Source organism: Anolis carolinensis, chromosome 2 (assembly GCF_035594765.1).
Source record: "Anolis carolinensis isolate JA03-04 chromosome 2, rAnoCar3.1.pri, whole genome shotgun sequence".
NCBI classification, from domain to species: Eukaryota; Metazoa; Chordata; class Lepidosauria; order Squamata; family Dactyloidae; genus Anolis; species Anolis carolinensis.
In genome coordinates this window covers 52893929-52912352 of record NC_085842.1, presented here as the reverse complement: position 1 = coordinate 52912352, position 18424 = coordinate 52893929, and the positions used below count along the sequence as shown (strand labels likewise).

The window sequence follows — 18424 nt, the reverse complement described above, 5'->3', positions numbered from 1 at the left end:
GAATAAAGAAGGAAAGAAGAGATGGGTCTGATTTATAATCTTTTTTCCTTCCTTCACAGCTAAGCAGCACAATAATTTAGCAGGGTGAAATTTATAAGAAATCGCCTGTCACTTCCATAAGGGAGATTGTCCCATGAGTGGATTTCCTCCAAACTAACTCATACAAGTTATACACATATTTTTGAATAGACTACAGATCACTGCATAAACGCTTTCTATCGAACTACCCAGTTAACTAGGCTTCTTAACATTCTTCTCTCTTTATTAAGCCTTCTAAGAAGGATTTTATTATCTACTTCAAGCATCCAAATAAATCCCTTAATTTTACTTCTAAATCTCTGGACAGAGTTGAAAAACACATCTGATGACACTGTCTAAGACTGTCTTGTAGATATCTAATGGCTCAGATGTAAACTCAGCACGATTTCATTGACACCATGGGCCAAGGCAGTATTATAGGGGGTGAGCAAGGAGTGTTCAGAGAAGGCATGATCCTTGGTGTGGTACATGACATTCTGAAAGAGATTACAAGTATTACATCTGATAGTTAAAGGTCTTCCAATGATTAAGAGTTTATGGCAGAGTAATGAGGCCTACTATTAGTGGTGAGTTCAGTCTTTAGAATGTGTGATATTTATCCAAGTTCATTTTGAGCCACTGAGATGCATTGTAATTTCCATGTGCACTCTGGTTTGTTGCCGTAATGTGTTGCTTTTTTCTTTCGAAGAGATGTCTCTCATCTTGTTTTGCTGATGATTCCACTCATCTTCCTTCTATTAGTAGAAACAATAGGGAGACCATTCCCTTCCTTTCTAGACCAGACTTTGGATAATACAGCTAAGGAAAGTGGGGGAAAGAGTTGCTGTTGTAGCAGATATCTGCTAGAATAATGTTGGATTTAACCCAGAGTTACAAAAATGATCACAGAGACTCGAATGGATGCCACACAAAAAGAGACTAGGGCAGATAAGAAATGTTTATGTTTTAAAAATGTTTCTTGATCAGGAAACAGTTTGTCTGCCAAAAAAAGCAAAAATTTTAAAAAGCTGTGTTGATTTTTGTTTTTACAGACAATCCTCTCCCTCATTAAAAAACGTTTGCATCTGTGATCTTTTTGTCCTTTTGGTGTTTTTCTTTTTATGGTTGTATTTTAGATTAGCTATGTTTTTCTTGTCTTTGTGCACAATCTACATGAAGTCTAAAAGTAAAATTTAGGACTAATAGAACCATTGTTCATGCTTTTCAAGGTACATCTGAAGATACAAAGGCTTTGATGAGGGCTTGAAGATTACAGTTATTGTCCATGATTTATTATTGTCATACATCTCTCTTTCCCTTCACTCAACAACTTATTTCAAGGACCATATCCTTTATGCTACAATCTGGAAGAAATATCATGTTTTACACCCATTCAGGATTTAATACATTTTAAAAAAGAAATGAAAATTATAAACAGAAAAATGTGAATATCACATTTTTGCTTACAGTATGCAAATGGGGAGAATATGGGTTGGATGATGACCAAAAAACTGAGGATCAGAGTATTGCTGGTTCCCCAGCAGAGCCGGCCCTAGATATTTTTCAAGTATAGGCGAACAGAATTTTCGCCCCCCCCCCCAAACCAATCACTGAAAAATAAAAGCGTTGGATAAGCGAAAATGTTGGATAATAAGGAGGGATTAAGGAAAAGCCTATTAAACATCAAATTATATTAAGATTTTACAAATTAAGCACTAATACATCGTGTTTTACAACAAATCAACAGAAAAATCAGTTCAATACATTGCGGAGGCAGGCCGCAGGAGACAGGAGTTGCCTCGATGGTGCCCCCAACAAGATGGCGCCACAGGCAACTGCCTAGTTGGCCTGGTGGTTGAACCGCCTCTGTTCCCCAGTTTGGGCATTAAATATTTGATAGACCCTGGATGGTGTTGCAACCATCCAGGATGAACAGGCACACAATATCCTTAAGCAAATCTTTTTCAGTGAAAGCTCAAATAAAGTCTGTGGCTCAGATTGCCTATGGTCACTTCAACAAGTTCACCAGTTACAGTAGTCAACACACTGGTAACCTCCCATTTAGCCCACCATAATGCTTTCTACATGGAGCTGTTTTTGAATATGATGCAGCAGAAATATTATTGACTAATGTACCACATAAGAAAACATTGCACATTAGATGTAGAGAAATTGAACTAAATGTCAACAAACTTCTGAGAAATGAGATTTGCTGAAGGGGCCTTCCTCTGTCTCTCACTAGCAAAAATACTGTACTTTTTCAATTCTAAGATGCCATTGACTGTAAGATGCACACTAATTTCAGTGCCACCACCAACAAAAACAATACAGTAATACATTTGTGAACAACATGGGACAGGATCATCTCCAGAGCATTGTCCTCCCTTTGGAAATTTGATAAGTACAAAGTTAGACATATCTTCTAAATATCACTTTGCAGCCTTGTAGAATCATATAATCATAGAGTTGGAAGAGATCTCATGGGCTATCCAGTCCAACCCCCTGTCCAGAAGCAGGAAAATCGCATTCAAAGCATCCCCGACAGATGGCCATCCGGCCTCTGCTTAAAAGCCTCCAAAGAAGGAGCCTCTTCCACCATATTTTAGATTACTCCCAAAATATAAATGGACATAATCCCAAAATGTTCTAATATTTTAGTTAGCTTTAATGTGAAAGAAGAAGTGGGTAATAAATAAATAATATATTATTGTTAACTTGTTTACTATTTTTTTAGTCCAATTTATGGATTTACCTAATGTATATTGTTTAAATTTCTTTTACTGGTATACCATCCAATGTCATGTACATATCTTAATAAACAGAAATAAACAAAACTAACTGATTGATGTATACTCTTTGGCAGGCAACCTGTTAGTAGTATTTGCACAAGTATGTTTCCTTGATGCTCATATATGTCCAATGCCCCAATGGAATTACTGTATAACCTCTGAAGACACTATACCATCCTTAGCCATTATGTGCCTGATGAAAAGTGGATAGGATCAGAGAAGCATTTACCCATGATGAGACAACTGGGGAATCCCTATAGATCTTAGTGCAGATGTTATCATTTGCATCTGGCTATAGGAACATAACCAAATGCTTCTCTTAACCTGCCCAGTCCACATGAGGCCAGAAATAGCTGAGAGAAGGCCTCAGAGGCAGTATGGCAGGTTCAGAGGAATGGTATATATCACAGCTGAGTGTAGAGTCCATGGAGCTATTACACTATACTGGGCCAAGCAGGATTGCAGGCCTTAAATGTTCTCTGGTCACTCTCATACAAAAGAAGAAGAAAAAGGACTTTTATACTACTAGTAGCTGCTGAATAGGTCAAAGAATATTTAATTGCTTCTTTTAATAAAGAAAAACTTTGATAGCAAAAGGTAACATGTACAATAAATCTTGCCGCTTGGAATCGTAATGTGTTGAACTCCATTGTTCTTTCTTACAGCACTAGCAGCAGACGAATGGGACTCCCTCCTCTGCAAGCATCTATCCTTAGTGATAAAATGACCAATAAAGAAAATACCCTGAACCATCTTCTTCAGAAGAAATGGAAATTATGCTTTTGAACATTTTCTTTGAAACATATCAAAAACAATATTATCTAATCACAAATTGTATTCATTCTTTTGAAACACGAAAGCTTTCTATTGATTCTCCGGTTTGTTCCACATAAAAGCTTTCTTAAAGCAGCACAACTGAGCAAAACAATACTTCACAAGCTTCTGCTAAAAGCCAAAAGAATGATAGCACAGTAAAGAAAGGTGGGAATGGGGTCATTTTTGAGTTCTGCACATTTTTGGAGTGTTTATAGCTTGATCTGAAGATGTGATATTGGCAACAATTTTGTGAAGAATTGTTTAGGAGTGCCTTACAAACTTCATGGTGTTTTGTTCTACATATGAAAAAGTGACAAAGAATTGTACTTATATAATAGGATTTAAAATGTTCCATCCACACGATTGTAAGCAATAGTTGCAAAGTGACTTGCATTCAAATTAAGCATTAAGGTACTGATTTATATCCGTACTGTATAAAAGATATTGGTAGTGGTGTACTACTAGCCTTGTTAGGAAATTGCCTAGAACTTAATAATCAAAGCACAATCCAGTATCTGCAAAACCTGCATTCCAAACTCTTATCTGCTGTAGGAACTGTTATCAGTGAGTTTTATATTGCTAGCCCCTATTATGTACCCTATTATGTGAGTCATGCACACAGACAACACTCCAACCATTTAATGGGCATTGGGACAATGATGTTGCTAATCCTGACCCTACACCATACAGTTTTGAATGCATTGATATCTGTAGTAGGGAAATTAAATTTCCACATGTATAAATTTCTAGTAGTGATGTATTCTAAGGTGCAGTTACACTGTTTTTTTTAAAAATAATTTTTTATTAGTGTTCCTTTCAACATAAGCACAGACAAAAACATACAATAAAATAAATTACAGAATTGAGAGAAAAGAAAAAAAAGAAAAAAGAGGAAAAAGGGAAGAAAAAAGAATTAGAAGGGGAAGAAAATTTAAAAAAAGAAGAGAGGGGTAAAAATTGAATAAACAAAAAAAGCAAAAAAAAAAGAACATGTAAAATATAAAATAAACTTCCAACTATTGCATGGTTTCTTTGGGTCTCATCTTTTCCCCCTTTCCTGAGTTCTTGAATTCATCCTGATAGCCCAGATCATTCCTTTTCTCCTGTTATGAGGTTTTGTACATAAGGCGCAGTTACACTGTTGAATTCATGCAGTTTGACGTTTTACTACTATGGATGAATACTGCAGAATTCTGGAAGTTGTAGTTTGATGAGGCACTAGCACTTTTTGGCAGAGAAAGCTAAAGACCTTGTAAAACTACAACTAAGTTTCTTCTTGAAGATAATACCAAGTAGTTTCAGCAATTTTCTTCCTGTTGCACTGAAATCTTTGAATGTTACACAATTTCTTTATACTATTTCAAATTCAGGACTCATTCTGCACAAAATTCATATGTGGCTGGTATATGTACAAAACAGCATTTTTAAAACAGAAAACATAAATATTAATACATGTGCAGAAAATACTTTTTATGGCAAAGAATATACTGTTTTCTATGCAAATCAGTAATGAGTGAATTTTATGTGGAAGAAATTCCAAATTTGTGCAGAAAAAATTTTCTCTGTAGGATTGACTATTTCTGCACTGAAATAAAATGATGTTTCTTCCATAAAATAGGTTCTGAACTGTGAAGATTCTCATCAGTTCAAAATTCTTCTCATTGGTGTGGTACTCAATACTTAAAAACATGCTTTTCAACCACTCTTTCAATACTCCATCCTTAGCTTCTAGGTAAGATAGAACTTTACATAACTGGAAATCAGAGGGCCCTTTCATACAGGTTCAAAATGCAGGATCTGTCTCATTTTTACCTGAGGTGTCTAAATGGTGCCTCAAGTAAAACTGAATTAATCCAGAGAAAACTGGGATTTCCCAGTTTACTCTGTATTAATAAAACACCTGGAAAGATACGGATCTTAAGCTCCCCCCCCCCAACCAAAAAACTCTCTGGCAGGCCCCGCAGGTAAAGGTTTTGGGGAAATGAAGGGGTTGGCTTTCTGGTTGATCCAGGAGGGCATGGACCCACCTAACCAGGGTTTGGAGTGGGTGTGTGGCCTTAATCCTGGAAGCAATTAGTTTTAAATAACCCAGTTCCTCCTGGGATTAAGGCATGTCAATATAAGGAATATGTTGAGTCTTCATTCAGATCTCTCCATGACACATGTCTACATTCAACAGATGGGTGTCAGATGAGGTTGTCAGGCATTAATGCACTCCTTTAATGGATATTATTACTTTCAGATGTTGCATTAAAAATAAAAATAGTCTGAACAAATTGTATAATACAATATACTAGTTATTTTAATTATTATCAATTCAATTCATTATATTCAGAAAGCAGCATCTTTAAAAACTACAAATTATGGAAGATATTACAGATTTGAGTATGCAAACAAATGATTAGACTGAATCATGTCTGGCTGACTTTATGCTAATGACTCTATGCAGTATGCTCCCTATATCTATGCAGTATGACTCTATGCAGTATGCTCCCTATATCTATGCAGTATGACTCTATGCAGTATGATCCCTATATCTATAGGGGATACGTTTCCAGACTTTTCACTGGGACAAATGTGGTACTGGGAAGAGGATTTAGCTTGTACAGGAGACTCTAAGTGAATAACAGAATAAGTGAAATCATGGATAAGTGAGACCACATATATCAGTTCTGTCAGTATCAGGGCCATACTGTATTTATTACAGTTATACAAAATAGGTTTTTACATATAAAAGCTGATAATATTTCAGGCTATAAGAGGGATTGTAGTAGAAGGCCATCTAGTCTAGTTCTCGGCATGAGATTCATTGGAAAGTCCAGAATAGGGGACTATTGTGAAAATCAAGCCCATTGCTTGTTCTTAGCATCATCTTATTTTGTTAGTGTGGCACATAGCTATTGTTAGACATATTATTGAACTGAATCTCTCAGGATCTTATTTTTCTAGTGGATTGTTTTGAGATTTCCATCAATTTGTATATTTCATGAAGCCTATGGGAACATGCAGTCATGGCTACATTTTGTGGTGGTAAGTTCTCTACATTGATTAGGAATAACATTCGATGGTCAGCAAGCACATGCCCTGTTTTGGATGCTGGGTAACATTCAAGAAATGTACAGTTCCAAGACACAGTGATACAGTCTTCTCCAACATGACACTCTTCAGAGATTGTGAATCTCTCACATAATTTCAAGCAAATTAAGGCTGATGGCAATTAAGTCCAAAATACCTAAAACACTATAGAGTGAATCACAGTGCCTTAATGTATTTGGTTTATACAGTATGTTCCTCTTTTGCAAGCTTCCAAGAGTCACTTTTCTTGGGAGAAATGACTACTGGAGACTTTTCCTGCTTTACAATATCTGTTTATTTATCAGACAACTCTAGAATGAAGCAAGAAGGTACACAGGCAGACAACATCAGACCAAAAGTAAGTACAGTTCCACAAACAACAGCACACTCTAGCAAATCTTCAGGGACTCCGTTTTAGGAGCTATTGTAGAAACCTTAACATGTTTTTTTCATTCTCCAGTAGTTTGTTGACAGCTTCGTTTAACTTCCACCATACTTGTAATTGCTACCCACTGACTGGTGAAAGTACATAAGCCACATGGCTTATGTGCTTTCACAAGTCAGTGGGCAGCAATTATTGGTCAAAAGGATGCCCTATTACTCAATATCTAGAAAGAGAGGGATGCCTCATGGTTTGGCTGCACAGAATAAACAAAATTCATAATAAATAAAGTGATGTGAAGTGATAATAAGATATTGATTTGTGCTAGGACACGCATCATTTGCAGAGCAAACAGTATTATAATCTTGTTTTCAACACTCATTTTGGAAGCATTGTTCAGTCAATGTTTCCACAACTGGGATGCACTGATCCACCAGTTATGTTCTTATTTTCTTGCATAAGACATCACAACCAGTTATAGGAAAGTGGTCATGGTGGTAAAAGGGAGGGGAGAAGAGCTATGGTCTTCTTGCTCTGGTAACAGCACCAGGTATTTTCAATGCAATAATCTGTGGCACAAGATACTACAAGTATTCCTGAACACGGGTTGTTCCCTACTGCCTATATGCTCCATCAAAGTGCATCCAAAGGCTTTAGTCTAGTGGCTGTATAATATCACATACAATCTCATCATACAGGTTAAAAGAAGGTGCCAGAAAAGGGACAGAAGAGAAACCTGGCTCTATAAACATGTACCTTAAACACCCAGATGTCATAGCCAGTATTTGCTAGGTAAAGAATTCTGGGAAGTGCAGTTTATCAATTTTTGGGTATCCATTTTGCAAGGGAGGCCTGTGGGTCTGAATACTTCAGTTTTAAAAATTTGCATTTGAATCCTTTTGTACTCAATCATGGTTGTGCTGAATTAGTTCTGACATTCCTTTTTTATTTTATTTTCTGACAGAATCTTCACTGTCAAAAGCTATAAAGTTAGCTACACCAACATGATTTTTATATTTTCTTTGTATTGGGTAGAGTTGTAGAAATTTAGTTATGCTAGTGTAGATAGATAGCTGACCTCTGGCCCCATTTCAGGCCCCATCTACACTGCTATACATCTGCCTTGAACTGAATTATAAGAGTGTATACTGCCATATAATCCAGTTCAAAGCAGATAATCTGGAATCGGAAACTGGATTATATGGCAGTGTAGGTCCAGCTTCAGTAGAGTTGGAGGGATTTCTGGTTTCAGATTATGTAATGGTAGCAACAATAACACCACTATAAATTTATCTGAAATGAACCAAAATAAATAGTTTGCATGAAAGCTATGACATGAAACAGAAAACAATTTCCCAGGCTCAAATAAATCCTGGTTTGTTTACCAGCTTCCAGCTGTTTTCATGGCTTATCTGACTTATGGATCTTAAAAGTTTTACTTAGGAAATGAAGAAAAGAGCAGGTCTTAAGAACCTGAACTCTGTCCAATCTTGTCTTAAAACATTTGTGTAGAATTATTTGCAAAGAGCCCAGGTTCTCTGGAAATAGGACTATGTGGGATCACAAAAGCATAATGAATTTGCTGCTGCAGAGGAAGTGAATCCACTTTTAGTTTTACCATTGCTCCTCAGACAATTGCTCCAAATTATGTGAGGGTCCTATGCCTGAGGTTCATTGTTGGAATGGGCCAGCAATGAAAATTCAGAGCATCAGCTGGAGCGAGAGCTATAAAACTGAGAGTGGATTTGCCACTTTCATAGCAGCAGATTTGCCAGCACCTGCAATGAAGGAATCCCTTTCTCATTCACATGAAGTTTTTACTAGCATGTGACCCACCAACTTCACTCCCTACCAAAGAGTATGCTGTTTAAAGAACTAGAGTTGTCTACTCCTTTCATTTATGTGGATAGCTGTTATGAAATGGATGCTAGAAAGGCCCAATCACTTTCGAATGGGCCTGTTACAAGACAGAAAAGGTACACATTTCAGTAGAACAAAATATAAATGATTTGCAGACTTCACAAGGAACAGCAAAATAATTTAGATTCATCGAGATTTTTGTTAAAGTAAAAGGAGCCCACCGATTACGCTCAGTTCCGCGCTGATATAGATGGCTCCGTATCGGTTTTCAGCTACACACTGATACATGCCGGTGTCCGAGAGGCTCACATTGGTTATGGTGAGTGTGCCGTGCTCAATCTGAATTCTTTCCTGCAAAACAGCAAATTAATAAATGCATATACACAAAAGAAACTTGGCTCAGAATGTATATGTTCCTGTAAGGATATCATTATTTCAATATGGGAGCACAGGAGAGGAGTTCTACCCGAAAGATGCAAAGGGATACAATATATGATGCAATTTATTTGTCATCTAAATTTATGACCTCTTAAATGCTAAATCGTAAAATAAAACCACAATACAATAGTGTGTAAATGCTATTAAAACTGGAGCCCCCTTGCTTGAGTTCTCATTGACTGAACATTTGAGCCATTCAGATTAATAACCCCTTCAAGGAGATTAACTGGAATCCCAAACTGCTTTTGTCCTATGCTGCGTTATGGCCTAACACAGCCAGATAACTTGTTCACAACATTTGCAACAGCAGAACTATTAGCTTTCAGCTCCCTTGAAGGTTAATGGGGAAAGTAATCGCATTCAGTGGTGCAAAACAATTGTATGCAGTTCACCCCACCAGAATGAAACACCCTAAAGATGTAAATGTTAATCATTTAACGATCCTTACTTTAGTCTAATGTGATTTAAGTTCAAGACCATCTGCTAGTGACCAGCATGAAGCAAGTGGAATTAGCATGTGGAACAATAGAGCCTGCAATCATTCGTCAGCCTAAGGATATGGAGCGCATGTTATCCATTTTAAAAAGGACAGGAATGTATTTCCCTACTCAATGGGAGTCTGACTCTATTTTAACAATCAGACACATAATAACTAATATAATATAAAATGTGATTGGCTTTCTCCTTGGCTGAAGGGTTGTATTGCAGTGTTTCCACAGTTGTCATTAGAACTTGATCAAATCTAGGCACCAGTTCTCTCTCTTCCCAAAGTGCAGGTGACAAATGCAGCTTGCCCTGGAAATAGTGAGTAATTTGCTGAGTTTTTCGCTTTCATAATTGAGACAATCAAGACCCGAGAGGATCCCCTCTGGTGAAACTAAAATAGAGCAGCTACCAATGAGTTACCGTCTTCCTTTCCATAGATCATTAATCTTTAGGCAATTCACTCTGCCATTGCTAATGGTAGGTCAACTCCCTTGTTGCTGATGCTTGCAGAGGCCTGGAGAAGTGGAATGAGGTTACTGATATAGACCAGAGGGCTTGTTTACATACCATAAAGCTCAATTCTTTTTTTTAAATGCAAGCTCACAAATGGGAATAGAAGGGTTTTATAGCCTAAATCAACTATTCATCCTTTTCACAGTTCAAACTTAACTTGGTTTTCGTTATAACTTGGATTTTGTTGGAAAAATATGCAGTCATTTTATGTGCTCTTCATCTAATTGTGAATATATCTGCTGGAAATGAGTCCCACTGCTTCCAAGTTCCACTTGATTTAGAGAAATACTTGTCAAAGGCAAAAAATGGCACTTAAATGCCTAACTTTTATTGAGCGTTAGTAGGGAATTAGTTGCCTGAGGGTAATTTCTGCCTTTGAAAAAGAGTGGCTTGAAGTGTCATTGTTTTAACTACAAGGAAAGCTCAAGGTGAATCTGTGACATTCACTCAGCAGGGAAGGAGGTCTGCGATGGGACAGATGGAATTTTAAGGCCATATGATTTCATCAATTTCTTTTTCAACAGCAATAAACTATACAGACATGAAAAGGTCACCACATCAGAGCAAATTCTTTCAAGTCAATCCCTAAACCCAAAGTGCCAAGGACACCAAGCCCAAAAACATTGCTCATACCTGAGGGAGGAGCAGCTCACCATCCTTCAACCAGCTGTAAGAAGGCTTTGGTCTCCCGTTTGCTTTACATTCCCAGTAGATGTTTTCCTCGATAGCCACATGGGCATCGTTTATTCTCTGAGTCCAGTTGGGAGGAGCTGCAATAAGGATGGCAACAATGTCTAAGCAAGAATTTCTGTGTTACATTAATCTTTAAATGCATTCATAAAATAAGCATGCTTTAAAGAATAGAATAGGATTGCTTAAAAATGCCAACATCAACAAAAACAACAAGCTTTTTGGGCAGAGTTAGAATCATTCTGCCACTTGCGCCCTCAACCACTTGTTTCCAACAATGGGGGCGTGGCTGGCAACACAGCATTTTGGTGACGCTGCACAGCTGCGGGAAGGGCTGACCGGCTGGTTGAGGATGCAAGCGGCAGAATTTAGTGGGGAAGGATTTGCAAAGCTCATTCATCACTATGGTAAGTGCCTAGATTTGAATGGCGACTACGTGAGATGTGGTATTTGGGTGTGGCTTTCAACTGCATATGGTAAATGTTTTCTCCTATACTTTGTTCATTTTTAATTCCAAAATGTAACCTACTTTGTGGATAACCCACGTACTATAAAGCAAGAGGATCAGCTTAGGCACTCAAGATGTTCTTGGACTACAGCTCCCATCAACATAGGCTATGCTGGCACGAGCTGATGGGCATTTTAATCCAACAGTTTCTGCAGTACCACAGGTTGTTGCCCTGGTATTTTAAAAAAGATCAGGATCAGGCAGGAATGGTAGTGAGACACATTACTGTCAGAGCAAATGTATAAAGAGACTCCAGTGCATCACACAAAAGGGGCTATTACTATTAGTCATTGCCACTATTATCAGAAGCTCCCATCTACACCTGGCCCTACCATGGAGCAATGTAACAGATGTTGTTAATTGTGACAGAATTCTTTAAAGCCAGTGCTTTCTCAACAGAAAGGAAATTGTTATCATATTTGAGCTTTTTTATGTTTTAGCCACATGAACCTGCCTGATATGAGATCTTACAGGGAAGCTCTTCTCTCTGTCCATCTTCATAGCAACCTCTGGTGAAAAAAAGGGGGGAAGGCCTTCTCAATGACTCATCCCAGGTTATGATATTTCTTTACTAGTTAGATTATACTGATGCATCAGTGTAACATAATTAGGAAAGAAATTACCTAGGCAGTTAAAGACCTTTTCTAAAAGCTTTTGATACCAAATGCTTGGAATTGAAATGGATTCCAGAGCATGCTGTCGTTGTCTTGCTTTTAGCTAACTAGTTGTTTTTAGTATGTCCAATTCATTTTCAACTCATGGAGACCTTAAGAAAACTCTATCCCAATTCTATTGTGTGTGCGTGCGTGTGTGTGTATATGTATATGTATATGTGTGTGTGTATGTATGTATGTATGTATGTATGTATGTATGTATAAATTTTCTATGAGATGAAGAACTGTATCTCCTTTAACTTTTGTAAGCTGCCTTGAGTCCCAAATCAGGGAAATGGCAGGAGATGAAGATAATGATAGTATTTTCTTCATTGTTACAGAAGGTGACAGAAACTCATTGGCCTCTCTGATTCATATGTCAAAATTATGGCTAGCTTTGAGTATTGCACCCCTTTGTCTTCACTGATGTTGGTGAGAAAGTGCCATTATCAGTTCTCCATAGGCAGCCAAATCAATTGATTCTGTCATTAACTGCAGAAGGGCAAACCAAAGAACTGACACATTTCCCCATGACTCTGGTGTGACCATATACAGGACATACACACTTAAATAGTTTAAAGTGGTGCTTCTGAGATGAAGAGGTCTGTAGAATTGTCCCAGGAGTATGCTTTATGTGTTGTTGTTTATTCGTTCAGTCACTTCCGGCTCTTCCTGACCTCATGGACCAGCCCTCTCCAGAGCTCCCTGAGCTTCACCACCCCCAGTTCCTTCAAGGTCAAGGCAATCACTTCAAGGATAACATCCATCCATCTTGCCCTTGGTCGGCCCCTCTTCCTTTTTTCTTCAATTTTCCCCAACATCATTATCTTCTCCAAGCTTTCCTGTCTTCTCATAATGTGGCCAAAGTACTTAATCTTTGCCTCTAATATCCTTCCCTCCAGTGAGCAGTCAGGCATTATTTCCTAAAGTCTGTTTTATGTAATCTCCAATAAAAAATATTTCTGGTTTAAGACAAATGTATCACCTTGTTTATAAATAACAAATTCAAGTCACTGTGAATAGGGACTGTTTAGCAGTTTCTTCAGACTGCCACACTGGAGAGACTGTTAAACACAGTCCCTTAGACAGGAGATCTTTGGGAGTCCCGTATAAGAACTTGGAGCATAAGTGATATTGACAAAAATGTAAAAAAAAAAACAAAACCCAAAAAACAGCCACACAATCGTTTCAAAACACTTAAAAAGAATATATTTATACCAGCAGAGGTCTCCATGAACCAGGGTGTTTTTAAATAACCTAGCTCCAGATAATCAGATAAAACAATTTCAGATTTCTTCAACAAAGGACATCCACTTTAAAAATTCCCCAGGGGTTTTAAATGAGATCAGAAGGAGGCTTACAAGAATAGAATTAAGAAGAAAAAGCTTGATAAACAAGAAGTGTCAGGTTGAATTCCAACACGATGCTTTTAAATCCATCTTGGCTATCAGCATCTTCTGCCGATAAACTCAACAATGTTCAAACACCAAGAGTATATTTGAATAGCTCTGTTTGGGAGAATTAATCCTACCAGGGGTTAATGTTAATAACAGCCGAACGTCACTGGTTCTTTCATATCCAGTTCCAACAAAAAGAAATTAAAGAGTACTTTTGTTTAGCAACTGAAAATATGTCAGAGAACACAATTTTATAGATGTTTATGCAGAAGAAAAACACACTGATTTCAATTAGTAAAAGTGTATTGGATTGAAGTCCAGGAAAAAAATGGAATGATAAATACTGCAAGAAGAAGGCAGAGGGAGATGATAATCACTTTTTTCTTATTATTTTGGAAAGAATGCAATATTTTGTATCACATAAATTCCTCAGTAATGTAAAAAGAAGCCTTATGAGAGCAAAAAAACACAAGGGAGAAAGTAACCTACAGCTTGAAAGTTTTGTCTCAAAATAGTTGGTAAAGGACATATTCCCAAGTTCAAGGCAATCTTTCACCTATTGCGAAGTGTGTAATATTTACCCAAGCAGTCTATAATGACAAAAACACTATTCAGCCGTCTGTCCTTGGATGTGACAGAATTCTTGTTATTTTTTAAAAAAATACTTTCTCAGCCTTAAGAAAAGTTCTCACAAATTGTGACAACACAAATGCTTTTCAGCCATGTAACCTACATTTTTCAATTTGTAAAGTGGCAATGAAAAATCCAGCACAACGGTAACATACAAAAGCAATAGATCTCTTTAGGGAAAAATGGATGTTTTAAAGCCTTCTGGAGTTAAATTTGAAGCCACCTGGAATCGCACATATCTTTGAACATTTATGGTGGATAACTGATGTATTGGTAAGTTGTAATGTCACAATAGCTATGTGTGAAGAGAAATGGGAGATTGGGTTATACAAGCCAGGCAATCATGGCTCTTGGAATGCTATGAAAGGGGAGAAAAATATAAAAGAAAAGGCTTGGCTGTTGAATTGTCAGGTAGGATAAGTTATGGTACACCTACATTGTAGAATTAATGCAATTTGAGACTACTTCAAAGGCTCAATGCTATAGAATTATGGAAGCTATAGTACTGAAAAGTCTTTAGCCTTCTGGGCCGGGCTGAGGTGCAGGCTGTTGAGCAACCAGCTGCAGCCAGCTGCAAGAAATCACTCTGACCAAGAGGTCATGAGTTCGAGGCCAGCTCGGAGCCCCGAATTTGTCTTGTCTTTGTTCTATGTTAAGGCATTGAATGTTTGCCTTATACGTGTAATGTGATCTGCCCTGAGTCCCCTTCGGGGTGAGAAGGGCAGAATATAAATACTGTAAATAAATAAATAAAGAGTGCTGGTACCTCACCAAACTACAACTCCCAGAATTCCATAGCACCCAGCCGTGCCAAACTACATTAATTCTACTGTATAGATACACCTCAGAAAGAAGAAAGGGGTAGGTAGAGAGTACACTAGGGTAGGGCTAGATAGGATAGGTTACAGACATTGTTTAGTTGGCATATTAGTTTGTGCCTGCAACAGAAGGCGAAAGTGTCCACTAATATCATGATAATTAAAATATCTCTCACACTACTCAATTACAGCACATTTATTCTGCTTTAATTTCAATGGTTGTTCCGTATGGAGTTCTTGGATTTAAAGTCTGGGGAGGTTATGGATTTCACCAGTTGAGCATTCAGAACACTCCTCCTTTATGGATTTAGACTGATAATTGAAACATAATCACTGAAGGGCATAATTTATACAGAAGTACAAAATAAATAGTTTAAAGAAGAAGGGAGGAAAAGAAGCATTAGCATAATGGATTAACTTTTTAACATCCGTTTTGAAAACAGAAAAGAAAATGGTAGCAAGGAAGGCAAAGTGAGGAAATCAGTCCTGTTGAATTTCTAATGCTTTACAAGATTCCAGAGCAGGCATGGGCAAACTGTGGCCCATGTTGGGCTTCTTCCTCTGGCTCCAGAGCTCTGGGCAGCCATGTGTCACACCCTCCTCTCAACCTGAGGATACGGCAGGCCGCCATGTCCTCATGCTGAGAAGGGAGCCATCCCAGTCACATGTGGCTGGCCAGAGCTCTCCTGATACCTACACTCAGACACCTGAACTCTTTGGCAATGAAGGCTAAAGACCTTTAAAAACTACAACTCCCAGGATTCCATAGCCTTGAGCTGCATCATTTAAAGTGGGCATCAGACACACTAATTCTACCCCCCCCCCCATCCACCACTGTCCGCACATCCCCAGCGCATGCTCCCTTCCCTCCCGGCCTGGCTTGCCTGTCAAATCTTATAATGCAATGCAGCCCCAATGTGAAAAGGTTTGTCCATGCTTGTTCTCCAAAGGGCACTATCTTTGTATTAGTCTTGGAAATAAACATTTGACTATTATGATAGTTTGCACTGGATTGCCTTCAGGTTAGTAGGCAGTTATCTGCCACTAGATGTGTGTCATGTGGCCACTTGTGAGTGGGATACAGTCTATTCAATCCAAAGAAATTAAAAAAGTATACATTTTACTGCATATTTTTGGAAGATTTGTGCTGAACTTGAGAACAATGCAGTACCAAAGAACCAACTTGAATTCAGCTTATTTGTAAATTTTAGACATTAAAGAACCTAATTATCTGAAACATCTGATGGGTATCAATGCTGATTTTCTTCTGTTATCGACCCAAAACATGGCATTTTATCAAAGATTTCAGAATTTAATTTATTTTATAAGTATATGGTTATAAAACTGTTGTAGTATTTAAAGTTGCTTGAACTGTGGCTGTAAAAGTAGTTTTAACTCTTGTGTTGTTCAATATGCTTTATAATCTTCAAGTCACTTATGCTTATAATCTGGAAATGCTTTGAATTTTTTTACATTCTATGCCACCCTAGGATTGCAAGATAAAGGACAGGTTAGGTAAAGTGTTTAAATGGATGATAGAGAAACAGAGAGACATATATTTAGACAGATTGATCGATCAATCAATCAATAGGTATAGATGATGTTAGCGCATGTAAAAATCAGTTGGTGAGTGTGTTAACTGAAAATGCAAAGCATGAAACTGATTGGTTGGGTTACACCCAGGAAGCTAACTGAGCCTGGGGTTTTTGGCAACAATTACATATAGTTTTCTGTGTAGGAGCATAGAAATGTTTGCTGGAAAAAGACCATTTACATGGACACCTAAGGACTATCTGAATCTCTCTCAAAGGACATTGTGTGAGTCACTGCAACTGTTCCTGTGACTGTATATATGTTGCTCTGCATTTTAAAGAGTAAACTTCTTGTTCTTTACTGATCATCTGTGTGGCATATCTTTTATCTGGCAAGGATATGTGGACTGGTCAAACGTAAACTACGTATGATTTTCATTCCGCCACAGATGACAGAGGGATAGATATTACTATGATATTTGGAAGCAGTTTACTGATTAGCATGCGAAGGAGGTAGCTATTTATATCAGGAAACCAACTGTCAACTGTGGAAAACTATATTTGGAAAAGTTACTTTTCAAGGACAATCTCCCCTCAAAAGCCCGTCTGCCAGAAGAATCAGTGGTTATTTTGACTGCAGGAGTCCTGCAGTCCAATAATCACTACTTGGGAATGTTGTGTGGTTTTCAGGCTGTATGGCCATGTTCTATCAGCATTTTTTCCCCTGATGTTTCACCTGCATTTGTGGCTGGCATCTTCATAGGACCAACCACTACTTCCAAACTCTGCTGCCGAAGACGATGCTGGCCCTGATAGGCTTTCTAGTAAGGTTCTTCCTCAACTACCTGGGCTATGCTGCAAAAATTGACAGTTCTTACAAGGTGCCCCCCCCACACACACACACACAAAGAAAGTGCATCAAGTGCTCTTTTGAAATTTTGTTTTGAATAAAAGAGTGCTTTGTATTGATGTTTTGTTGAGAATTTCACTTTAATAGGGACTTATTTTCTACAACTGAAACCTGAAAGGATGCCTTTAACCATGAGTGCCAGTATTGTGAATGGTTTGAGCAGGACTCTGGAGACTAGGGGTTGAATCCCAACTCAGCCATGAAAATCCCCTGGGTGACATTGGAAAAGTCACACTCTTCTCATCCTAAGGGCCTTTCTACACAGGCCCAGGTTCTTTTTGGGATTGAGGCCACACAGATGGCCCAAACGCCACATTTTGAAGGTGTGGCTACATGCCCTTCTGGATCAGAGGACATCTAGCCAGCCCCCTAAACTTACCAGAGGGGGCTGGCTCACTTACATGCCACTTGATATTACATATGAGAATTTGTTACAAAGTCCAGAAGAAAATCAGAGTCAGCACAGTCCCAAAATTTAATAAATATATCAATCTCGTTAAACAACGTTACCATGTGCTGAATAATATAATTGACGAAAAGGAGATTGTCTGGTTTATCTGCAGCAAACAGGCAAATTTGAATTTTTCTTCCCTTTCATTTCTCACTATTCACAGAAGCAGATAAGTTAGTTTAACAGAGTAACACTGTTAGAGTCAGATTTTAATCTCTAGGGATGCATTATGATAGAATATTTCACAGAGAAAGGCTGAAAGTAAGTGACAAGTTGATTTTATGTATCAAATACTTTGGAGTGTTCCTTTCTTTGATTGCAAACTTTTAGCTGAGCTGAAACAATTTGGAAGAAAACAAATTACCATGATTTCAGATTCCCTAGTCCACAACCAAATTATACTCTCTACCTTAAAAACAAACCAAAACAAATGATTGAGGAAGATACGATTCAGCTTT

At 37.9% G+C, this 18424-nt stretch overlaps 1 protein-coding gene across 8 annotated transcripts in view; it reads right to left on the bottom strand.

Annotated features, from left to right (window-relative positions):
- Window positions 1–18424, bottom strand: part of cntn4 (contactin 4) — a 727084-nt gene that overhangs the window by 143612 nt on the left and 565048 nt on the right. For all 8 annotated transcript variants that reach the window (XM_008105345.2, XM_008105346.2, XM_062969727.1 and 5 more), the window contains 2 exons: window positions 11011–11147; window positions 9162–9291 (listed from right to left, as the gene is read on the bottom strand). In XM_008105345.2, the coding sequence (XP_008103552.2) occupies window positions 9162–9291; window positions 11011–11147 (267 nt within the window). The remainder of the gene's footprint in view (window positions 1–9161; window positions 9292–11010; window positions 11148–18424) is intronic.